Source organism: Acomys russatus, chromosome 14, assembly GCF_903995435.1.
Source record: "Acomys russatus chromosome 14, mAcoRus1.1, whole genome shotgun sequence".
NCBI lineage: Eukaryota > Metazoa > Chordata > Mammalia > Rodentia > Muridae > Acomys > Acomys russatus.
The window spans coordinates 20,816,740-20,842,588 of NC_067150.1; the positions used below are offsets into that span (position 1 = coordinate 20,816,740).

The 25,849-nt window shown below is 44.3% G+C and overlaps 1 protein-coding gene across 1 annotated transcript in view; it reads left to right on the plus strand.

The window, feature by feature from the left end:
• Positions 1-22,435, plus strand: part of Ncapd3 (non-SMC condensin II complex subunit D3) — a 66,387-nt gene extending 43,952 nt beyond the window's left edge. The window contains exons 22-34 of the mRNA XM_051156802.1: positions 685-923; positions 1,863-1,942; positions 10,240-10,377; positions 10,635-10,768; positions 10,969-11,165; positions 13,831-13,941; positions 15,252-15,434; positions 16,112-16,302; positions 16,474-16,613; positions 17,593-17,670; positions 22,022-22,096; positions 22,186-22,246; positions 22,327-22,435. Of these exons, the coding sequence (XP_051012759.1) occupies positions 685-923; positions 1,863-1,942; positions 10,240-10,377; positions 10,635-10,768; positions 10,969-11,165; positions 13,831-13,941; positions 15,252-15,434; positions 16,112-16,302; positions 16,474-16,613; positions 17,593-17,670; positions 22,022-22,096; positions 22,186-22,246; positions 22,327-22,435 (1,736 nt within the window). The remainder of the gene's footprint in view (positions 1-684; positions 924-1,862; positions 1,943-10,239; positions 10,378-10,634; positions 10,769-10,968; positions 11,166-13,830; positions 13,942-15,251; positions 15,435-16,111; positions 16,303-16,473; positions 16,614-17,592; positions 17,671-22,021; positions 22,097-22,185; positions 22,247-22,326) is intronic.
• The last annotated feature ends 3,414 nt before the right edge of the window (positions 22,436-25,849 follow it).

Consider the following 25,849-nt stretch of genomic DNA (forward strand, 5'->3'; position numbering starts at 1 on the left):
AGGAGGTGGTTTATTTAATCTTTTCCATAACTAACAAATGAGCTGTGAGCACATTTCTCCAACTCAAATAGTTCGTCATGAAAACTCTGACCTCTGGATATATTTTGAATATTCTATCTTTAAAATGACTGTGTATTTTATAGTAGACACACAGTTTTGTAGTAGATATGTAGATATATAGACATATAGTTTTGAAGGTGGTTTTTATTGTTGCTGTGGTTTAGTTTGGGTTGTTTGTTTGTTTGTGTGTTTGTCTGTTGCATTTTTGTTTTGTGATATTGGTTATTTTAAAAATACCTAAACTTTATAAGTAAGAACAGAACCCTCCCCAGGCCACAAAGCCAACACACTAGAGAATATAATTCAGTAGTTTCCTTCTGACCATGAAGGAGAAAATAAGTGAGATCACATTCTTTCCTGCATGTCTGTCTTGCATTTCCAAGTCAGCAACTGTATGTAGAGCATGTCTATAATCAAAAGTAGAATGTTCTAGGTTTTACTGACTATTTTGTGGGTAGTAGGTAACTATAAAAAGATGATTTTATTGTTGTAAAGGCACAACCACGTGTCTTGAGAAACTTGTGATGGAGTTTATACTTTCTAACAGTGTTTTGAACTTCCTAATATTTGTCTGTGGTTTGTTGTTGTTTGTGATTTGGGGCATAATTTTACTTTATGTAATAGGTAAACTGTGCTTACAACATGAAGACCTTGCAAAGAAAAGCATCCCGGCCCTTGTACGAGAACTCGAAGTGTGTGAGGACGTGGCTGTCCGCAACAACGTCATCATTGTGATGTGCGATCTCTGTATCCGGTACACTGTCATGGTGGACAATTATATTCCCAATATTTCCATTTGTCTGAAGGATTCCGATCCGTTTATCCGAAAGCAGACACTGATCTTGCTTACCAACCTCTTACAGGTGAGTGCGGGATTCAGACTGTCATTTTCTGTTCTACCACTGCCTGCCCAGGGGACTGTTCAGTTAACAATGGGAAATGTGCATGCTTTGTTATAGAATCCACAGACAGTTGTTCTCATTTCTGGTTTAGAATATCTTGTACTGTTCAGTCCTCACTGGCATATTTGCACAGAAATCTTGTGAGGCAGTGCTGTTCTAGGTCAAGGGAAGTGCTTGGGGACAGGCGACTGCAGTACAGGTCCCACTGCTCTTCTTGGCCACGACCATGTGTTTCAGTCATAATGGCTCCTGCTTTGCCTTTCTTTCTTTCTTTCTTTCTTTCTTTTTTGTTTTTTGTTTGTTTTTGCTTTTTGAGACAGAGAAACTATCTAGTCATGGCTGTCCTAGACTCTCTTTGTAGACCAGGTCGGCCTGCCTCTGCCTCCCGAGTGCTGGGATTAAAGGTGTGTGCCACCATACCCAGTTCCTGCTTTTCAATATAGATCATATTTGGAATGCACTATTGCACAGCAGCAGTGAACTGCTTTCATTCTGTAAAACATCTTGAGCTACATGGAGCATCTGGTAGCTCTGTGTGCATTCAGAGCTTGTAGTTAGCCTAGAATGAGGAAATTTATGTATTTCAAAAAAAGGAATTCACTAAGTTAAATATCTATTCTATACATCCACAAAGTCATCTCATCGTGCATTATGTACCTTACAGAGGCTCCAGTGGATCTCCCATCAGAGCTGTGTTCTGTGTCATTTTCCTTTTACCATAGGTTTAATAAGTTTTTGCCCAAATGCTATGTGCTTTCAAGGTGGTTAGGAAGTAAACACTGTCAAAGCAAACTCAGGTCCCTGGTGGACCAGTAGCCAGCAGGTGGAATATTCCATAAAGAAAAGTCAACAAACAACTATGCAACTCATCCTGAAATAAACTGTTTTTATCCTGTACAGGAAGAATATGTGAAGTGGAAGGGCTCTCTGTTCTTTCGATTTGTCAGCACTCTGGTAGATTCACACCCAGAGATTGCCAGGTAATCTTGCTGTCATATATCAGATAGCTCAACAATTTGCCTAATTACTGGTATGTACTACCTTTTCTTTCAGAGTAGTCTACAGTTGTTTGGGATTTGATAAGCTTCTAATAGTTACCAGAAGAAGTGTAAAATGCTAAATGATAGAACAGATCTTATATATGATTGTTTTAGAAGCAAAACAACCCAGAACTGACCAGATTTACAACTAAATGATCTCAGCACTAATTCCATCATCCGCTGATACTGCCTGCCCTCTCTAAGGACTCGTAAAGAACACCCGTCACTGAAACGTGGGAGGCATCAAGCAGGGGATCTCCTAGTGATTGCGCCATCATAAAAGGCTAATGTTGACAAAAAGATCCAACTTTCTTTTATGTCCAGTAATCATAAGGAAAAGATTCTAGGAACTAAGAGTGGATTGCACATGGGAAGTGCAGTGTGCCCTTTGCAAAGGCTCCTTGGAAAAGGGTATTTCTTGAGAATCGCATGGAAGGGGTTAACTTCTGCTGTTCTGTGATTCCTACCCTTGTATCTTTCTCTTAAAGACTTATTCTTAAGGGAGTTGGAGATGTTCTCATAGGATTTGCTATTCCAGATTATGCTGTATGAATAATTATTTCCAAAGCAAATCTTCATCTGGAAGGCAGGATGCTCGGTGCCACAACAAAAGCCACCACAGTGGGCGAAAGGTCTTTGCAGAGTTTATGGCCTATAAATAGCTTGTAATAATGGCTCCCTCTGGTTCTAAATTTGGTCACTGATAATTTAGTCTGCTTTCTGTAGAATTTCTGTTGAGTTCTTTGGGTGTAACATTTCACACAACAAAGTAGCAGGAGTTAACCTTCTAATTAATACTGTCTAGAGCCAGGAGCAAAGGGGCTGGGGAAGGGTGAGATGGCTCCACCACTTCTACCTGACCACTGAGCTCCCTAAGGCCCCTCGTGGCCAGCGGTCAACATAGTCCGCAGTCCAGGCCTGGCAGAAGTGCTCGAATGCTTTCAGGTGATGAACCCAGGAAGCACTACTGTCTGTCTCACCTAGGTTTCCATCTTCTCTCTCATTTTTATCAGCTTCTGCGTAAGCATGTTTAAAAGTGGTAGTAGATAAGTTTAATCCAAATTAAACATTTCACAGTACATACATATGTTGAAATATCACTTGGTACCCCATAAATATGTACGGTGTATATGTATTATATGAAAATAATACATTTTAAGTAGTTGAGAAGAATGTATTTATAGAACATTAGTCAGTGCATAACGTTTACAAAGAAAGTGTAAATGCAGATCCTCAGAAAGAGATTGGTTCAGAACACCATGGGAAGCGATCAGCGCATTTAGGATTTTGATATTTTCTCCATAGATCTCTCACTAAACGTTTTTATTGTATCTTACTTCCTTATTGTGTGTATCAGTGTTGGGGCACACTTGCCACAGCACACATGTGGAGGTCAGAAGACAACTTTGAGGAGTTAGTTCTCCCCTTTCATCATGTGGGTCCCAGCAGTTAAGCCCAGGTCATCAGGTTTGGTGGCAGGCCCTTTTACCCATCTCACCAGCCCCCACAAGTCTGGATGTGTGAGAAAAAGAAACAGCAGTGTAGAGAGCACAGTGAAGTTACAGAACCAGGGGGTTGGAGTGGGAGAGTCCCAACAGCGGGAAGGATTGGCAGGGCGTGTACAGAGGAAGCTCAGTTCAAGCTAGTGATATAGTCCGTGGCATGGTCGCAGGGTGCGGACATGAAATACAAGTGTGGGGCACTGCAGTAAAGTCAGAAAAAGCCAGTCGTGGTAGTGCACGCCTTTAATCCCAGCACTCAGGAGGCAGAGGCAGGTGGATCTCTGTGAGTTCAAGGCCAGCCTGGTCTACAAAGTGAGTTCAGGACAGCTAGGGCTATTACACAGCGAAACCCTGTCTCAAAAAAACAAAACAAAACAAAAAGAAATCTGGGAAATGGCAGTTGTGAGTGATGGTTAGGTGCCTGTGTATAAGCATTGGAGACACTGGGTCATGATTTGGGATTGAGAGAAAAATAAGATACCAGACCAACAGAAAACAAATAAATCACAGAGGCCGTCGTGCTGGACTGGCTGCTTGTCTGTTGCTGTAACGAGTTGCCCCCTCTCCCATCCCTTAGCTTCATCTTCCCTGAGTCTAAATTTACATTTCCTTTAACTTTTCAACAGACAAACAAGAAGTGAGGTCCTTTTCTCTAGCATATAAAGACTGGAACTCACTGTTTTAAGAAAGCCCCAGTAGGTGCAGCGTCAAGGTTAGACCCCATGCCCTAACTGACTTCATCCTCTTCTCATGGGAAGCTTCGTGGCAGCTTTCATCCCTGATCACACAGTCCTGTGACAGTTAACATATGTGCCCAGTGTATCTCACCATCAGATATTTCTGCCAAGATCTGCATTCCTGGCCTAAATGCCAAGATTAGCATTTGTCCTGAGGTTAGATTAAAGCAACTTCTCTTCTTACTAATAAATTGACAGATTCATACTTCAAATTCAGATCTGAGAAGAAAGGTCCAGTAGATTAACTATTAAAAAGACCACACAAGCAAATTCTTTTGTTTGTTTGTTTGTTTGTTTGTTTGTTTTGTTTTTTCGAGACAGGGTTTCTCTGTGTAGCCTTGGCTGTCCTGGACTCGCTTTGTAGACCAGGCTGGCCTCAAACTCACAGCAATCTGCCTGCCTCTGCCTCCTGAGTTCCATTTTCATTGGAGATTTGTTGTTCTTAATGGTTTTCATTCTGGTCACAGATGGTTTACCAAAATAACTTTAGTTCAGAAAGAATTCCATCTGATGTTGTGACCTTTGCCTCTCAAATGCAGATTTCTAGATAAAACAGTCTGTAAAGAATACATAGAGCCAGGCATGATGGCTTATGCTTGTAATCCCAGCACTGGGGAGATGGAAACAAGATCAGGAATTCAAGTATGTATCAAGTTCAAGGTGAACCTGGGCTACTTGACACCCTGTCTCTGGGGAAAAAAAGAGACGGTATTGAGAACTCATAGAAAACAGGAGTTTTAAGCAGGCCTTAAGTGAAATTTCCTCAGGCACTTCCTTTTGTTATACAAAGATGTGTTTGCCGCTATATCTGAAAATCTTCCTAGACAGAGTCAGGGTCCCTCTTCTTTCCCTCAGCTCCTTCAACCCATAAAGTCTCTGGTGACACCTGCAGACTTGCAGAAACACTGTACCAGACCCCACATCACCACACTTAGCTAGGACACAAAGTGGGCAACGGCAACCAAAGAACAGAGCATCCACCCAACAGAGACAAGACCAGGTATCTCTGCAGCAAACGCCTCATTCTTACTCCAGGTGCTTAGATCTCAGCAAAAGGACACAAACATGAGCAGCCAAGACAGTTTGCCTCCTCTAGAGCCAGCAACACTATTTTCAATAAGCCCTGAGATAAACAATTTAGCTGAAGCACAAGAAAAGGACTTCAAAATAGTAATTAGAATATGTCATAGGACCTTAAAGAAAGTATGAATAAATGCCTTAATGATGACCATAAAACACATACAGCTGAATGAAATAGTGAAAACAATTCAAGACATGGAAATAGAATTTAAGAAAGACAGAGAGTCACTAAAGAAACCCAAAGTGAAATAAAACTGGAAATGAAAACCTCAGGATGTGAAACAAAAACTTGAGAGGTTAGCTTTCACCAACAGATGAAATGATACAGAAAGGAGAATTTCAGGTCTTGAAAACGAGATTGAAGAAATGAAACGCTGAGTCAAAGAAAATGTTATATTGTGGAGTGGGGAGGATTCAGGTACAAAACATCCAGGATATTAAAGAAAGACAAATCTGTGAATAATGGGGGCAGAGGAAGGCAAAGAAACCCCAGTCAAAGGCACAGAAAATATTTTTAACAAAAGTAAAGAAAATTTTCCCAACCTAAAGAACCTCTCAAGGTACAAGAAGCATATAGAACACCAAGCAGACTGGACCAGAGAATAAATTCCCCACAGCACATAATAAAACACTAAGTATATAGAACAGACAAATGACTTTTAAAGCTTTAATTTCAAAGGAAAGGCTAAGTCACATATAAAGACAAGCCTATTACAACAAGCCAGAGGGACCTGGGTGGATGTCCTACAAACTGAGAAACCACAGGTGCCAGGCCAGACTACCAAACCCAGCCAAACTATTAATCACAATCAACAGGGAAAGAAAAGCATTCCACAATGAAAACAATTTTAACGAATTCTGTCCACCAGTCCAATCTATAGAAGGCATGAAAAGGAAATTTTCAGTCTGAAGAAAAGTTAACTACACTCAAGAGGACATAATAAATAAATAACCCTGGAATAACAAATTTTTAAAAAATCAACATGGTATTGACTTTAAAACAGACATATCTACAAAGCAAGTCCAGGACAGTCAAGGCTACACAGAGAAACCCTGTCTTGAAAAATTAAAGAAACAACAAAAAAAAAGACTCAGCTGGGCGTGGTGGCACGCGCCTTTAATCCCAGCACTCGGGAGGCAGAGGCAGGCGGAATTGCTGTGAGTTTGAGGCCAGCTTGGTCTACAAAGTGAGTCCCGGACAGCCAAGGCTACACAGAGAAACCTGTCTCAAAAGAAACCCATCAATCAATGGAATTGAACTGAAGACATAATTCCATGCACTTAATAGAAACCTGATTTTTTACAAAGAAGCTAGGAGAAAAGACAACATTTCCAACATATGGTGCTAATGAAACTGGATAGCTGCATGCAAACAAATGAAAATAGGTCACGTGTGTTAGCCCGGCATAAAATCAACTACAAATGTATCAAAGACCTGGACATAAGACCAGATACTCCGAATCTGATAGACAAGAAAGTAAGTGATGGACTTGAACTTCTCGGCACAGAAAAGGCCTTTCTGAACAGGACAGTGATAGCACAAGCATTAAAACTAGCAGTTAATAAATGTGACCCTATGAAGCTGAAAAGCTTTATGGCAAAGGATACCATCCCTCAAGCAAAACAGCAGCCTAGAGAATGGGGTGGGGAAATCTGTACAAGGTATACATCTGATAGAGGCTTAGTGTCTAGAAAATACAAAGGACCAAAAAAGACAGAGCAGCAGGAAAAGAGAGCAGCTCAGTTTTAAAACAGGGAATAGAACTAATCAAGAGAGTTCTCAAAAGATAAAACACAAATGGCTGAGAAACACTTAAAGAAATGTTCAGAATTCTTAGCCATCAGAGAAAATGCAAATTAAAGCCCCTTGTGCAATTTCATCTTAATCAGAATGGCCACAGTCACACAAAGCTCATGCTGGTGAGGATGTGTGTGGGGAAAGGTGGCAATCACTCATTACTTGATAGGAGTGCAGACTGGCTTAGCCACTATGAAAATCAGTGTGGAGCCTCCTTGAAAAGCTGAGAATTGTTCTACCTCAAGATCTGTACCTTCATCAGCCATATAGCCAACACACGCTGCATCTTACTACAGAGATGCTCACCCACAGTCAGTGCTGCTCTGCCTCTAAGAGCTAGAGATTAGAGACATCCTAGATGTCCACCAACGGATGAGTCAATAGTGAAACTGCGGTGTATTTACACAATGAAATAGTATTCAGCTGTTGAGAAAAATAAGATTATGAATCTGGAGGGTAAGTGGCTAGGACTACAAACAGTCATCCTGAGTGAGGTAGCTCGGACAACAAGACAAATATGGGATGTCACCTCTTACACATGGCTATTTGCTTGTAAGCTTTTATGTGTGCTACCATCTGAATAATCACAGAGATTAGGAACCTAGTAAGGGAAGGTGAGGGATCTCCCAGCGAAAGGAGCAATAGAATATAGTATTATGGAGAGATAAAGGGGAAATTAGACTAGGAGAATTACCTTGGGAGAGGGGTAGGAGAAAGAATACGGAGAGGGGCAACTGAAATTAAAAGGCCCTTTGAAAAGACACATGGAAACCTATTGTAGTATCCTAAAATATATTCATATAGAAAAGAATTTAAAGGGAGTCACCATGTTATGGGGAAAACAATGCCAAAACTAGACACCTTGTGCCAAGTAAAACCTCCAGTTCCCGGAATGGGTTGCATCTTGTTGAGTCACTGGCTAAAGGGATCCATGGGCTTACTCTCACATCACAAGGCTATTGATTGCGCTTCACATCCTAATGGTAAGACCCTGTTGCTGCGGACACTTTTAATAATGTCAACGAAATTGGGAAAATTCATCTGGTACCCAACTAGAAGTTTCATTCCTGCTGACTCATGTTAATGGTACTGGAAGGTACTCTGCATGCTACCAGAGGAGAAAAGTAATCAATGCCACTCAGCTACAAACCCTGCAACCTACAATGACCTGCCTGCAGATATACTGGTGCAATAGTAGCACAAATGTTACGGAAGTAATTACCCACTTTTTTTTTTTTTAACTGGATTTAAGGCACTACCTGAGATGGAACCCATACTTGACACTGCTAAAATATCTAAGAACCTGAGACTAATTAGGTAATGGGCCTAGGGGAAAACCTAATACTCTATTCTGCTAAAGGAAAATAGGAATAAAAGGACTCTTTATGTCATAGATGAGTGCCTCACTCCGCCCTCACCAGAGAAGCTTCATGCAATAGATGGTAGTTAATACAGAGCAAACAGTGAGAGACTTTGGAATACTCCGTACTAAATGGGATGTCGTCATCAACCCTCTCCCCGCCCCCCACCCCCAAGGCTCAGGGAACTATGTGGTCTAAGAGAAGGGAGAAAGATTGTAAGGACCAGAGGTCAGGGTTGACTCCAAGGAAACAGTGTCTTCCAGATACAACAGGACTGATACATGTATGTACTCAGAGCAACCGTGAGAACATGCACAAGCCTTGAATGAGCTCGCAGCCATCCCAGCACTGGGGAGGGGAGGTAGACACGGTCACAGCCCTAACCAAGAGTCTCCACAGTTAACACCTGCTAAGAGGAAAAACCAGTGTTCTCCAGTGGGCGTCACTGGGTTTATCAGCTGCACTCGAGGGCAGGCCCCATGCTCAAGAATACAGTATAAAACAAACTCCATGTTTTGTTTTAGGGGCTTTTTATTTTGTTTTTTGTTATATTTTATCTTACTGGTGTTTTGTTTTAAGAGTGTCAGGGAAAGAACATGAACTTTGAGGTTTGGTTGAGGGAAGTTGGGAAAGGGGAATAACAGGATCAAAATGTGTTGTATGAAAGAAATTTTATGTTGTACTTGGCACCATTTTTAAAAAAAATATTATAATAAAAAAGTTACCCTGATAACCTTACTTTCTGGGCAGTGCCCAATTGTTCTCTCAGAACTTTTGAAAACTTAAGGTTTTTTACATTGTGGCTTCTGAGCTCCCTGTGCTGTTAGTTACTCTCTGTGCATGATGAAAACTAGCCTTACTGTCAGCCTCAGAAATACACCTTGGAGAAGTTAGTTTCCAGTAAAGTCATAATGCCTTCCCAAGCCAAGTCAAGCCGAACGGCCGTCCTGTGTCTGCTCTCCAGCAGAGAGCTGGCTGGTGCTCCTGGGTTGATGGGAATCGTGTCTGAGCTATACAGTGAAACGGAAGCTCTTTTTGTGAGAGACAGGATCACAGCAAGCCCCACCGCACCTGGCTTGTCCCCTTAGCAAGTGCTGGAGTTCACTCACTCATACTGTGTTAACAGAAGCAGTCAGGTAGGCTGCAGAGGATTTTCAGGCTTTGGAAACCATTAGAAGTTTGTCCTTTGCTTTTGTATGGTCATAGGTGATGGTGTCAGGTGTGTGGTATTTGTATCCAAATATGTTGGAAGACTTCCAGCTTTGGAGCCACAGGTGCAAGAAGAGAGTCCAGGACTTAATGGTGATTCCAAAACTCAGGGACTGTCATTAATTCTCTGGAGTATACTTGCTTCTTAGGCCAAACCGTAAAGCTCTTCTTAACGCTGTTCTTAAGAAATGTTTCGGTATTAAGATGGGGTTTTGGTCTTTATTGCGGGCAGCGACTTGAAGTTGGTGTATAAAGGCCTCATGTTTATTTTCGGTAACCATTACCATTGCATTAGCCTGGAGGAAACGGGCCTCTGTCTGCCTGAAGGAGTTTGGGGGAAACTGGCTGGTTTTGTCTATTAGAAGTACAGGCCTCAGCTTGGAAATGGAACCCTGAGCCAGGACAAAGTAAGCAGTACTCTCGACTTGCTTTGAGTTGACAGGGCCATCTGTGGGGATGTGTTTGGAATTCTGTGCTTTTCTATTGGGCAGAAGTCTGTAGTCTGATGGCGAGTCGTCAGCGGGTCCCCTCTTGCCTCTCTCCTTTGCAGCCTTGGGGAGTTCTGCCTGGCCCACGTGCTGCTGAAGAGGAGTCCCAGCGTGTTTTCCCAGCACTTCATTGAGTGTATATTCCACTTCAACAGCTACGAGAAGCACGAGCAGTATAACAGGTTCTCCCAGTCGGAGAGGTGAGCGGGAGCACAGGGGCGGCTGTCGGCGCGCGCCTCAGGGAGGCCCCAGCGGTGCTGGCTGCCCTACGCAGAGGCTGCACACTGATGCTCACCTAATGTCTCATTAGTTTTCTTGGCACGATGACAAAAGGACAATGCCTGTAATGACACTGGAACCTTCTCAGTGTCCTTGTCACACAGCCTTGAGGCTGCTGTGTTGCATCTTTGTCATCTCTACCTGCACAGTGCAGTGATGTTGTCCTGTTCTGCCACAGAGGGAAACAGCTGTTTCTGCTAAAGGGAAAGACAAACAAGGAGAAGCGAATGAGAATCTATAAGTTTCTTCTTGAGCACTTTACAGATGAGCAGCGATTCAATGTCACTTCCAAAATCTGCCTTAGTATTCTGGGTATGTATGGTATATGTGTTCCTTAGATGCTGCATGGATGGTAGCACAGTGGGTCCTTTTGGTCCTTCCTGGCATCGGTTATGTCTCGTAGGGGCCCCAGCCCCATTCCCGTCACAGCCAAGACTTGCCCTAGTTCTGTGACTCTTCCCTCTCTCCTCCGGGCTAAGGATTTCTCAGAGGCTGGTCCCATGTTCTCACAGCATGCTTCACTGATGGTGTCCTGCCCCTGGACATGGAAGCCAGCGAGTTGCTCTCAGATACCTTTGACGTCCTCAGCTCTAAGGAGATCAAGCTCTTGGCAATGAGAGCACAGACGTGCAAGGACCTCCTGGAGGAAGATGATATGGCTCTGGCAAATGTGGTCATGCAGGAAGCCCAGATGAAGATCATCTCACAGGTGTGTGCAAGCTCTGCTGCTCCGCCGTGTGAGTTGGGTACCAAAGCCTTGGAACCGATCTTACCTGTGGCATTATTGTGCTCAGGTGGTTGCGATGCAGTTCTTAAATCTCTCTCTGCCTCTAGCTACTGCTCCTCCCACGAGCCTGAATGTGTCTACTTGCCTGCCTGTTGTGCCATGGTGTCTTACGTTTACTGTCAGAACCGAATTCATCATTTCTCCTTGCTTGGTTTCTTCTCCTAGTCTATTGCAGGGAATGGAACAATTATATCCCAAAGGTACATGCACCAAAAGTCCCTTTTTAGATAGTTTGTGCCACAGCCGAAGGCAGAACAGGAGTCTGCCATGCCAAGAATGTCAAAGCAGAAAGTCAGTGACTGGGAAAGCCCAGTTGCCATGGCCCTCAGTGGCTTCTCGGCTTACCTAGCTTGGACGTCTGGTTTCTACTTCCCCTGATCCCAACAAAATGGATTTTGATTACTTCTAATTTTCTAGAAGGTCTTATCTGTTTTGCTTGCATGCCTGTCTCTTTTGCCTTTCTGGTACTTGTGGCTTTCAGCCTGTGCCATTTCCTGTCAGCACCCTTTCTGTCTCTGGGTTTTCTCTTGCCGGACAAGTACCATTCTGCTGCCAGAAAAGTCTTTCTTTTTTTCTTTTTTCTCTTTTTTTGGTTTTGGTTTTGGTTTTTTGAGACAGGGTCTCTCTGTGTAGCCTTGGCTGTCCTAGACTCACTTTGTAGACCAGGCTGGCCTCGAACTCACAGCAATCCGCCTGCCTCTGCCTCCCAGGTGCAGGGATTAAAGGTGTGCACTACCACACCCGGCCAGAAAAGTCTTAAACGCAATTATTCTCTTTAAAACCTACTGAAAATGGCTGTCGAGGCAGCAAGGAACTTCCAGGGGTGGTGGATTATGGATATTCTGCAGTATCGAACACTTGGTCCTTTGTGAATGCTCACAGAACTTTCCTATTAAAATTAGTGACTATGGGGGCTGGAAAGAGGGCTCTGCAGGTACCAGCACTTCCTGTTCAGTTCCCTGCAACCATGTGGTAACTTGCAATGGCCTAAGCTTGTGTTCCAGGGAATCCGATGCATTTTGGGTTTCTGCAGGCTCCTGAATGCATGTGGTACACGGACATGAACTTTAGCACACATACATAAGTGTTTACTTTTTTTAAATCAGTAACTGTATCAGATGTTATATAATTTTAAACTACCTTGATGGTATCCTGTCACCTTTTGGATAAAATCCAGATTCTCAAAGACATAGAAACCTGCCTGCTCTCGCCTCATGCCTTCTCTTTCTCCTCAGACATGTTGTGTTCTGTGCCATTGGCCCTGGTTCTTCTCGCTAAGTCATTGGTCTCAACCTCCCTAATGCTGGGACCCTTCAGTATAGTTCCTGATGCTGTGGTGACCCCCAACCATAAAATTACCTCATTATTACTTCATAGCTATAATTCTGCTGCTGTTATGAATTGTAATGTAAATACTGCCACGCAGGACATCTGATGTGTGACGTCTGTGGGGGGTTGCACCCCATAGGTTGAGAACCGCTGATCCAAGCGCTCACTCTCCACACAGCTACCCTTGGCCCGTCTTCATCCCCACAGCTCTAAAGCATCAGCGCACACTCTTGTTTTCCCAGGCATCCTTCCTCTCCAGCGCTTCCTTAGCCGTCTTCCTGCCCCGCTCCTCCCTTTCTCGCCGTCTCCTACCGTTTATCCCAACGCACTGTTTGGAAGCAGTTGACGACAGAAATCCTTGATGCTATTTCCGTGACTCCAGAGGTTAGCGTGTGTCCAGGACAGAGAATGCTCTTGACAGCACTTGTTGAGAACATTTGAGCCACGTGTAGAGACAGTGGCTACACTTGCCGTACGTTCAGATGCGTGTTTATTAGCCTGTGTATTTCTTCACATGTTATGCTGTTTCAGGGACTCTGACCCAAGCAAGGAACACTGTTAGCTTGCAGTGAAAAGAAAGAGCATTTCAGCTTCTGAAAGATAAATCTTATATATGTAGGGCAATCTAATGAATTATTTTTAATTCTAAGATTTACTGCACACGATACTGGTACTGATTATTCAAATCACATACCATTTGTGTGCTTGTTTTTGAAAATTGCCTTACTGTGCGGCTTAGGTTGTCGTCCTGAGTGCTGATATTATAAGGTTCAGGTCACCACACCAGTTCATTAACACTTTGAAAAAGTGTACTGAGTCATATATACATATTAAAAAGACACACAGACACATGTACACCCACACACTGGCCATCTTAATGCTTACCCAACTAGACATTGTCTCTTAGGTAGTCAAAATGAATAGGTTGTCTTTCAAAAGGAAGGATGCGGGGTGGAACCAGAGCCGAAGGTCCTTCCGGGTTGTGTAGATATCCGAGCTGTTGTTAAGTTCCTCAACCTATTTCTTACAGAACGTGTAAGTGGTGTGAGTGTGCACTCTGCTGTGCTGGCCTGCGTGTGCTGCACTGCTCACAGTCTGTTGACAAGCTGTACATGCGCTCTTCGTTCCCATGTCCTTGTCCCATGTGGACAGGCTTCTGTGGCTGCTAGGCTTGATGTACTTGAAGCGGATCAAGGGAAGTCATTCTTCAGATGTGTGTGCATCTAAACATGCTGTGTGTGTGTGTGTGTTCCTGCAGGTTCAAAAGAGGAACTTCATAGAGAACATTATTCCAATCATCATCTCCCTGAAGACTGTACTGGAGAAAAATAAGATCCCTGCTTTGCGGGAGCTCATGAACTACCTCAGGGTAAAATAGGGATTTACCTGTGGGGTGGCTCCTCCCAGGCCGCAGGGCCCCAGGCTCATTGCTTAGTCTAGATGGCAGATAAGAAGAGCTCAGCATGCTAGGAAATGTAGTCGGTGTAGAAATGTCCCTACCCCGCTGGCCTGTGACTGCTGAGGGCCGTGAGGTAGTGGAAGTGCCACTGGAGTTGCTCCTTCTGTTTCTTGGGCAGCCTAGTTTTTCAAGCACACATTTATAGTTTGAACCACTGTGTCCTTAGGGACAAGTTGCGATCTAAACAGTTTCCAGCTAAAGCTGAGCACAAGACATTATAGTAGCTTATCCTGTAAGGATGAGGTGGAAATTGGTCATCACATTTAATGTTGGGTGTTTGTTTGTGGGCTAGAAGTCACGCCCCTGTGGTAGTAACACGCACATGGGATGGGGTGTTATCCTGAGGCGGTTCCTGTTGCTGGGCTGTCTGTATGACAAGGGACCGTGAAAAGCTGGGATGTGTTTCCTTACAGTACAGAGCTAAGCAAGACCTCAGGCCTCTGACAAAAGGCATCCAAAAAGGAACAGCACACTTTCTTCTTTAATTTAGCAGCTTTTTCTTTGTTCACATTTGGTTTTCCTCATAAAAAGAAAACAAAAACGAAACCTTTGGGAATGGCAGGATGGCTCAACAAATAAAGGTGCTTGCTGCCAAATTCCGTCCCAGAGCCCACATGGTAAAAGGGGAGAGTCGACACCAGTAAGTTTTCCTCTGACCTCAAATATTTTTTGAAAAATTGGAAAAATTCCTTAAAGGGCTGTAGCAAAATTACCCTGAATCTAATTCTTGAAGCAGTTTTGCATCTTATCCTACAGACGATCAGATGGGAGGCAAGAGCTCACTTTACAGAGACTATGAGAATTGGCTGGTTGTCATTGTGCCATAGCCCTCCCCCTCCTGGGCACCCGTGGAGAAAGTTGCTGTGGACAGAGCAGCTTCCAGCCTGCACCCTCTGTGACCTCTCCAGGGACCTCTCCTGGTGGCTAGACAGGAAGGTTCCTGAGAGACCACAGCTGTTCGCTAAAACTAGCAATCATAGTCAGCTGCTTATGTGGTCAGTGTTTTCTCAGAAAATGTCTTCATGCTGAGTAACCTGTTAGTTGAGGAAGTGGAGGTATTGGCAGTTTATTGTTATTGTTAAGATAAGACCTGCCCTGTGGCTTGAGCTGGTCTAGGACTCGTGGCCCTCCGATATCCCCTGCCCTGGTACTGGACTTACACCAGTGAGACCTCCCGTTTTATGGAAAAGGCACTAACGGATGCTCATGGTCTGTTTCAGGAGGTGATGCAGGACTACCGAGATGAAATCAAGGACTTCTTTGCGGTTGACAAGCAGCTGGCTGCTGAACTGGAGTATGATATGAAGAAATACACTGAGCAGCTGGCCCAGGAGCAAGCGCTGGCGGGACATGCAGACGTCACCAAAACACCTGAAGGCGGTGACAGAGCGCAGGCGGTGCAGGTAAGTGATAGACACACAGTGGCTCCGGGCTTCCTTTTCCCTAGACCCTGGGAGTGAACCTTGGTTGGAAAATTGTGATAAGCATTGGAATGTATGCGTTCCTAGTAGGGACACTGGCAGAACACAGCACGTGTGATTCCCAGTAGGGATACTGGCAGAACACAGCACCTGTGATCTCTGATTTCTGTAACCTCCTCCTCCTCCTCTTCCGTCTTTATGTCTTAGTATGTTTCTGCCCTGTGGAGCTCACTGTGTGAGGGCATTGCTGAGTACAGCTGTTGGCCCTCATTCTTCTGGCTGAGGAGCCCAAGTAGATATGCTATATTTTAAAATGAGACAGACAGGAGAGCTGGAGAGATGGCTCAGAGGTTAAGAGCACTGACTGTTCTTCCAAAGGTCCTGAGTTTTCAATTCCCAACAACCACATGGTGACTCATAGCCATCTATAGTGAGATCTGGTGCCCTCTTCTGGCCTATAGGCATTACATGCAGGCAGAACACTGTATATATGTAGTAAGTAAATCTTCAAAAAAAGGGGCGGGGGGGACAGACAAACCTGCCTGCCACGACATCTGTGTGTGGCATTTTATAGTTGTCCTTGTCCAGGGTGATATGTTTGAGAGTGGATTTCCTAGAATCTTCTTGTGGTATGATACTCTTGCTTACTGCTATGATAGGTCGCTGCTGACTTACAAGCTGGACTGGCTGCTGCTGCTGCCGCTGCCACCGCCACCACCGCAACTGCCAGCCAGGAAAACGCTGCTGTGTCTCCAGCCAAGAGCAGGCCCTTAGCACCTGGGTCCAGCTTCACAGCAGCTTTGCCGCCCATATCCGAAAATGGGCCCCTGAAGATAATGCCCAATGCCAGGTAGGGAGTCCACTGAGGCGGCAGCAGCCATCTCTCCATTCCCACAAGGCCAGAACTGTCTCATCACTGTGTCAGCACATGCTTCCCTGAGAGACTGGAAAGACATGGGTAGGAACTGATGCCTCCAGGGTGGTCTGCACTTGGAGTCTGTCTGGCATCTTGTCTCCGTAGGTCCATGTCCCTGAGTACCATCGCAATCCTGAATTCCGTCAAGAAAGCAGTGGAGTCGAAGAGCAGGAATCACCGTCGTAGTTTAGGAGCTTTGCCTTTCAATGTAGACACTGGAAGCCCAGAAAAACCCTGCAGCCATGGTAAGCCCTGAGGTTGGCACCAGATATACTGAGCATGAGCAGTTCAAAAAGAATATATGTCTCATTCCTTTTTAAATGTTTTCCAGAGTCCTTAAGTAGCATTAATTGGAGATTTGCGATTGAGGATGAGAATAAATTTCTTGTCCTAAGGGATTTGAGGAATGGCATATTGAAAAAAGTCACCACTCTCCTCACATACATGTATTTTATTTTTTATTATTATCTTATTGTGTGTTGCTTTATAATTTGCTTCATCCACAACACCTATAAGATACACAGGGAAAATGCTTCCACGAGATTTTTCAGAATTCTGGTCCCAGTGGCTGGATAGCATGCCATCTTAAGCTGGAGGTACTGAGACCTTTGTTACTACCCTATTTTTGAGAGTACTGACACTTTTCAGGTTTTTGTGTGTGTGTGTGTGTGTGTGTGTGTGTGTAAATGACACAGTAAAACATCCTGGTAAGTATAGACTTGTGATTGAAATTATTTCCAGGGGCAAAGGCCAAAATATTTAAAAACTATAAGTTGGGTTTGGTGGTCTAACCTATAACCCAGCAAGTGGGAGGATGAAGCAGGAAGGCTGCCATGATTTTCTGGCCAGCCTGGGCTACAGAGTAAGACCTTGTCTCCAAAATAATAACAATAATTTAAAAATTAAATATATGCATACATATGTGTGTATATGTGTGTATAATCTTTATATTGCCAAGCTGTCAAAAGCATAAAAATAGTATGGCTTTCCTTTCCACTTCCTTGAATGAGCGTGGACGTTGTCTGGAGCGTTAATGTTTAGTTGCATTGTTGTCTTAATTCCTGTGGGCTACTTGTATGTCAGCGTGGGGAATTTTTATTTTTCACACGTATTGTGTTTTTTTGTTTTGGGGTTTGGGGTTTTTGTTTGTTTTTTGCTTGTTTGTTTTTCTGTATGCTGCTGCTTTGGGTTTTTGTGCTGATAAACTTTTCTGTTTTATTCTAGCATCTTCCTTAAGCTTGGACCAAGAGTCTGATAGACCTGTCAAATCTGTAACTAATCGGGCAATCAGCACCCCAGAGAGTAAGTAACTAATTGGAACAGGCTAGTTTTTCCAATCCTTCCCAACAGTTGCCATAGTAACTCTGGTGACAAAACTTTCGTGCTCTCCAGACTGTCTGCTTCATAGTGGCTGCCAGTACTTAGTACTCAGTGGAGAAGGTACTGACTGTGAAGCGTCATCCCAGGGTGTGCATGCATTAGCTCAGACCTTCTGTGAGTTGAGAGGCACATAGGCCGGAGCCCAAAAGTGGCATTGTGGAGGTAGCTGGTCTGCTTTGCCCTAGGCTGTAGTCAGAGCTTGGCCACACTATGTACCTTTATCTTGTGTGCTCTGGGGTTCTGCCCTGCTGGCACACCTACACTGCAGGTTCAATCATGTGTTGAAAATCACACTCCAGCTCCGCCAAGCGCCTACGTGTCTCCTCACTTCCCTGTTGGGTGCTTGTTCCTAATGTTCTAAGTTAGAACACTTAGCTTCTTATTCTCCCACACCTAATGGGAACTCTCATTCCAAAAGATGACCATTCAGGCAGAAGACCCTTATCATTGGCACCGGAAGTGTTTACAGTTTCAGAAACCTTTAGATGTTGGAATCTTTGCATATATTTAATGAGATGTCTTCACTTATGCCTCATATATATCCCCAAATGAATAGCCTGAAGTATTTGATACAGTACATGTAGTGTGTTTGTTTTAACTGTCAGCATCATGTGAGGTCAAATGCAGAATTTTCCATCTTGATGTTGCACTGAAAACAATTCAGATTTTAGGTCTTTTCCCATTTTCACTCTTTAAGATAGGTGTTGTTCAGCTTGCTATGTAGAGACCCCTGTTGTCTGCCATGCATACTCTGTTCCTGAGTGCCTACCTAGAGACTGTGCCTTTCCTCCCTGCCCCAGCTGTGCCAGCTGGTGTGCCTGTGTCAATGACTCTTCATTGGCTGAGGCCCTCCCTCTCCAAGACCTCAACCAGAATGCCCCTTTCCTGGCTTCCTCCTGCTGAGTAGAGAAGCTCCAGACCTCTCACAGCGGCACCCCACACTTGAGGCTTCATTCTTTCTGTCCTTGCTCTTTGTTGAAAGCTGTTTCACTCCTGTCTTCCTGAGGCCAGCCACAGAGCTTCTGGATAGACATCCCAGAGACCTATTCAAAAAACACCAGACTTCCGCCTCTGTGCCCCTCCAGGTTGCCTCTCAGTTTGTGACTGAGATGAGAACAGAGCTTCCGTCCTGTGCAGCACTGAGGAAACCTCGTGCCTTCAGCCCATGCCCTTTCCCCGCATACCTCCCAGAGTTTGGCTACTTGCCATTCTGTTAACTTATGGGGCTTTGGGGCCTTACAGTATTTAAGACGCTATTTTTCAATTGTCAAGTAGGACCCGCTTTTAAGGGAGATTACGAATGAGCAGAATTCCCACCCTACATTTCTTTAGATAACTGGATCGTGGCAGTTTTTGATAGTAAGACAGTAATTTGGGCTTGTTGGGTACCAGCAGGTGTGAAGTTAGATACGTAAAATTGCCTTCCCCTTTCAGAGAGGTTTTTACGTTCAGTGTTCTGGCTCGGAGGTACCAAGTGCTTCTATTTTGGCAGCGAGGTACCATATGTTGTAGATGCAGAGCACATGTACCTCATCTCAGCTTTGCATATCCCATGAGTCCCTGATCTCAGTCTTCAGTTGGTTTCCTGGCAGCATGTGTCACTTAGCAGCAAAGCCTGGCATGGTGCACTAATGCTACTTTAATTTGCATGTAGGGATTCAGCTTTGATGGAAAGTCCCTGGGTCAGGACAGTACTTATTCTTTCTCTGGCTGCTGGTGCAGTTTCTGCCCATCTATATTTTGAACCAGAAAAGAATGCTTAAGGGAGGGCCCCTGTTCTCCGCTTCCTGGAAAAATGTTCAGAGCAGGCAACACCAGTCCTTCAGCATGATTTCAGCTGCCTGTCCCATTTCTTGATGGTAACCATCCATTCTTATGGGGCTGACATCTGGTCTCATTTCAGTTCTGATCTGCAGCTCCCTGTTGGCTGAGGACACTTCTTTCCATGGACTTATTGCTGTATGTACTTTGAGGACGTGTTCTGTTAGTGTGCCCATTTGTCCGCTGCTTTCATTCCTTAGTATTTGGTTTAATTCCTCATACACTATGGATGTTAACTTTCTTAAAGGAACAACTGACAAAGAGTTTGTCTCTTTCCTGTCTTTTCACTATTGTCTCCTTTGCTGTGTAGAACTTCCTGATTTCATTCAATCCCACTTTTCAGGTCTTGCTGCTGTTTTCTCTTGGGTTCCTAGAACCCTATTCAGAAAGTCATTGCCCATGATTCTATCTTGAAACTCCACACCCTCCACCCCCAGAGTTTCCTCTAGCAGGTTCAAAGTCTTACCTTGAGGCCTTTGATCCATCTCCAGAGCATCTTTGCCAAGGGTGAAGAGGATTGCATTTCCCTGTCCTGCAGGTGGAGCCTGTTGCCCTTGTGTTCCACCCTTTTTGAAGAGGGTGGGTTTTTCCCTTCACTTTAAGGCCCCTGGTTGACATTGAGGTGGCTCTAGTTGTGTGGGTTGGTGTCACTGCTCCAGCCCTGCCGTTGCTCTTTGTCAGGTACTGTAATTTGAAGCCAGGCACTGCTGAACCTCCAGCATTGATAGTTTGGTTGCTTTGGCTATTTGGGGGTCCTTTATGCTTCCATGTGAATTTTAGAACCAGTTTGTAGCTGCAAATATCAATGGAATTTTAATAAAGTCATTAAATCTATATTTATTCTAGTGTTCCATAAAACATGGGAAGCCCTACCTTTTTGGTTCAGTCTTTCCTTTAATAGCTGAGCCAGCCATCCCTTCGTCCAACAGGAAGTTGTTGTCATCTGGCATCTTTGGTTTTTTCCCTTCAGTATATACCAGTCATTGTAGAGGTGCCTCCCAGCCCCCAGTAGGCACTCCTAGGCTTTGTTTTTGGCTAATGTGAATGGAATTTTTTTTTCTTGACTTTTATCATTCTGCCTTTTATTCTAAGCAGAATGCACTAGAACAGTGAGAACCACTCAGGATGCTTATAGGCTTCCAGCTGAGAGAGCAGTGTGTGTGTGAGGGGGGAAGATTCCTACAGGGACAGGAACAAGTAGCTCTGCGCTGCTGGATCGTAGCAGCAAAGGATGGGGTTGTCTGCCACAGTATTAACAGAGCTGAGTGGCTCAGTGACACAGCCTGCAGTGGGTGTTAGCATGTTCCCATCCATAAAGGTTCCTCATGAGAAGACAGGAGGTGGAATGTGTGCTGGAGCAGACCTCACACATGTGCACACAGGGATGCAGCATGTGGCCCCAGCCTCTGGTTTTAACAAGTTAGGCTGGTGCACAGTACACCACGGCTGCAGCTGTGGAACTCTGGGGTGGGGCACATAGAGGCTAAAGAAAGGTCATCCACATGCCCAGTGCACACATGTGGATTACACCATATTTGTGAAGTTTCTGAGTTTGTAAAGGTGGCTTGGGGCGGCTAGCTCAAACTGATAGATTTTAGGTTGCCCTTGATAGACAGAGCCCTACAAGAGACACTAACTTTACCTGTTCTTTAAATCAGCATGACTCCAGTGCCATAAGAGATTCTAGCTAATGAAGTGTTTGTTTGGCATTTACCTGGTACCAGATACTGTGATAAACTGACCGTGAATGACTTGAGTTTCCAAACCTGGTGAAAGAGCCAGAACACAATCCAAGTCTACTTTGGTGTGTTTCTAAGTGTGGGGCTAGAGGCTGGGGAGGCCTTCAAGGTTACGGACACACCATGAAAGGGTGAGAATTTAGGGTGAGACAGTTAAGATATTTATGGTGAGCACAGATGGGAACAAGGACGAAGGAGCTGCAGTGGACAGGGTAGTTACTGATTCCGTGTAGAGATATAGTCTGTGGGTCTGGCCAATCAAAGCTTTAGAGAACTATGTCTGGGTCCTTCCAGTGTATAGGAGCAAAGAAGGAGCAATGGGACATGAGGACTGTGTTTTGGTACATCTTTAGGAGATACAATAGATGTACTGTAATTAGGTGAGAAGCAATAGGAAATGTAGGCTCACCTCCATATGGGCCGTTGCTGAAGGAAGAGGTGAGCTGAGAAGAAAAGCTACAAGTGTGAAAATAAAGGCTTGGGCTTCAGTGCAACCTTAGAAGGGCCTGGTAGAAAGAGGAAGTCAGTGTCTCAGTCTGGGTAAAGTGTTGAGCCAAACAGAAGCTTTGGATGAATGGCCACCATTTGTGAGTAAGGTAGAGGCTAGCAATGAAAACCAAAGAGAGAACTCAGTGCCAAATCCACGTAGGTCCCTACAGTTGATGTCTTGTGTCTTACAGGACTTTTATTAACACTGTTTCCCCTTTCCCCAGAGTCCATCAGTGACATCACATTTGGAGCTGGGGTCAGTTACATCGGGACACCATCAACTCTGTCTTTTAAGAAAGGTAAGTTCTGGGTTTTCTTCTGGGCACCACGTCCATTGCCTCGGAAGTGCTGAGAAAACTAAACTTCTTTTCCGTTGACTCCTTTTCAGAGAAAATTGGAGCCCAGGATGAGGAAAGGGACATTTTATGTTTATCGCTGCCTGATAAATCGTAAGTTTTTTGGGTAGACTTTTCTTGTCGAGCTTTTTCCTTTCTTGGTGAGCTGTTGACTGTATAGTTTCCTTCTCCAGGCCTCCACAGTCTCCACAGTGGAATGTAAAGTCTCTAGCCGGGAACAAGGGCAACCCAAGGTCCAGCAGGAGGACACTTCGCAAGGCCCCTCTGAAGACAGCCAACTGACGGTGTGCACTGGCAACAGCTGAAGGCAGCGAGCTGCAGGGACACTTGCTCTCCCTTGTGGAGGGGAAAGGATGGCGTGGCCTGCACGTGGAGAGCCTTCCCTGGGCACTGCCAAGCCCTTCCTTAGGACACCAGCCTGGCTTTGCTCAACTTGTATTTGGCTAACCAACCTTCTGCATCTCTCTTTATGTCATTGTAGTTGAGATTTGTAAATAGAGAAACGACATATTTAGACTTTCTTACAATAACATTAAGCTATTTAATATTGTGACATTCTATTTGAGTGTCAAAACTCTGGTAAGTTACAGTGTGGCCTTCAAGGAACACAATTTTAGATACCAGCTTTCTTACATAAACTCAAGTGTCTATAGCTTGTGTGAATTCATTATAATATATATTTCCCCTTAGCTAATGGCACAATTTTGAATGAAAGATTTTTCTATTTATAATTCCAAATTTTTATTAAAAGAGGTGTACAGTCTTTCTAAAACAAAGTAATAAAGGTCAAATATAAATATAACCTAGCATTTAATATAATTTTTCCGGCTTTGGAACAAGGCTTTATTGCTGGTCTTAGCATTGCATTAAGTCATTGCATTAAGTACTTGAGATCAAACCTTCCCTAGTACGGTTCAATTCATCTGCACACTGGCCTTTGTCTCCTTAACGACAGACATTCACACCAGTACACTAGAAAGATATAAGCCTGCTTTTGATGACCTGCAGACAGCATGGCAGTGGTACTGGTAAGTGTAACTGCCAAGGGCTGTCCACAACTGGGCGTGACTTGGGTCTCTTGTACAGGTACTATTTCGGGGATCCGAAGAGATGGAATTGAATGTCCTACCCTTTTGGAGACATGAGTCTCACTGTATTGTTCAGCATGTTGAATGGACTCAACTGGTCCTTTTCTTGATTCAGCCTTCGGAGAGCAGACACCACAGGCATGCTCCATCATCCCTCTCTAGTACCACCCTCCTCCCACCCCTGCACGAACCCAGAGCCATGCATACTTAGGCAAGCCCTCTACCATTTGTAGTGTACATTCAGGGACTCTGCCACAGGGACCTCTGACAATTGTTGGAGTAAGTGTCACAGCTGCTTTTGAGTGAGCAAACGTGGCTGCAGTCTAGACATCGGTTTCCTTAGCAGGATGGAGCTATACCTTTGCAGAGTATGTGCCTAACCTAATGCTAAAAATACAAGGTAAACCTAACAGAAATAAAGAAGTGGTTTGGTTTTGTTTTTAAATAAATGAGTGAGTTTAACAACTAAATTGCAGGCGTGTTAGTACGACCGCGTAACGCCTATGAACAACTTCAGCTTCAGTGCCAAGAACCAGCCTCTTTCCGGCTTCTCCAGCCACGTTCACGTCCCACAGGTAAGTGGCCACCTTCTGTCCACGCCTATACAGTCCCAGGCCACCGATTTCCAGGCTCAAGTGTTGCACTAAGAAGGCTTTAGGGCATAAAGGAGTAAAAGAGGGGAATTGTGGCTGCCCTGTTGCTGTGACAGCCACTGGGAGGCAAGGGTCTTATCCTTCCACCCCACTAGAAGACAGCTATCCTGCTCTACCAAGAGGAAAGTAGAGGAGGGACGATACCATTCAGGATGCCCAGGCAGGAGAAACCCTGAGCAGGTGCAGAGACATTGCCCTGCTTTTCCTGCCAGTATCTTAGCATATAGCCTTCCACATAACTTAAGAAAAAACTAGTGTGCCTCAAGGTACTCACTGAAAAAAATGGAAGATAGTTTATTTTTTAAAGTTGAAGTATAAAAAAATTAAGATGACAAAGTGGCTAACCTTTCCATAAAAACCTCTCCTCTGGTAGCACGGTAGAGTTCAGAACTCCTTTAGAGGCTCCTGGCTTCTAACCACTTACATCATGAGTCTAGCATGGCAAAGTGTTTGAGACCAAACAGCTATCTATCTGCTCTTGAAGAACAAAGGCTTTTGAATGGTGTTTCTAATGTTCCACAAAATGAACAGTGTCTCAGATAGATAAAAGATTTAAAATAAAAATTAGAAAACTGCTTTTCGTCAGACATTTTACTTTGCTCACCATCAGGCTTTGTACCCTGGCATTACTTTCTGATATTCTTCAAAGAGATGTACTGGACACAGTGGCTTGTCATGGAGGAAGGAGCCTGCAGGGTTGAGACACTTTCATCACAACAAAGAGAACAGCACAATCTCCTTCTGAAATATTACTGTAGTTGACACGTTCTATTTAAATCGCCTTCGGCCTTGGATACACTTAAGAACTAAACAAACGATTAAGATGATTTTTAAAAGCAAGTACATTGGCTGTGTCTTACAGTGTTCTGTCACATGCACCCAAAGACTGGCAAGCCACTGGCCACCAGCCTTCCTCAGCTTCCCGCTCAGAGTACCACCAGTGAAGACTTTCAACGGGTGCAGAGTGAGGTCAGGGCTGCAGTTGTCCATGGACGTTCCATCCCACACACACACACAGGTCTGCGATTTAACTAACCCTGGGGACCATCGGACGAGGTCTGCACAGGACTGCTCTGGGAGTAGGAAGTCATACCGTCTCAGGAAGAGGCCATTCAAAATCAGCCCAGGTGTTCCCAGGGTTTCTTGATGCAGAAAGATAGAGACATGACTAGGTTGGAATTCTTTAATGGTTTCCTAAGCAACAGTGGCCAGACACAGTAAGTATTCTTAGGAAAAATGCTAAAACTTCTTGTGAGCAAAGGAACGTTCAGCCAGCCTCCTCAAGAGAGTTCCTTAAAAGAGTTTATTACTGGTATTTTCCAATTGAACACTAGCAGCCCAAGCCTTCTACCTTAAGTTGAACTCTTAAAAAAATAAGTTTTGAAACACTGTATGGCAATATATTTACAGTTTATATAGAAATTTTCAATAATCAAAATACATCTTTAGCAAAAATTTAGAATGTTAAAATTTTATAAAATAAGCAAAACCAATAGAAAAGGAGACTTGAGTACCATTTCAGACTTAGCTTAAGACAGAGAGGTTCTCCTAGACCCTGGCAACTCCTGGAAAGAAGAGTTCTCTGGGTAACATCCCTCTCTCCAGCAAGCAACTCTACCTTTCTGATTTGGGTTTTTATATAATGCTGATCCAAACAGATTCTCCAGGATGGACATGACAATACTGGCCAATCAGCAGAGGCAACAAGGTGAGTCAGGGTCCAGGGAGCAAGGCACTGCCTGAAAACCTTCCTGGGGCACTGTCACAGACGTCATGTTCACCTGCTGCTGCTGCTGCTGCTGCTGCTACTGCAGCCCAGCGCCCGGATTCTCTCACAGCCAACATTGTCCTGGCAGCTAAACAGCCTGGGGCAAAAACAGTCCAAGTCGCCCTGCACAGGAGAACCGACACCAGAAAGGCCTTGAAGATCACCCTAATCCCCACAAGGGGATCAG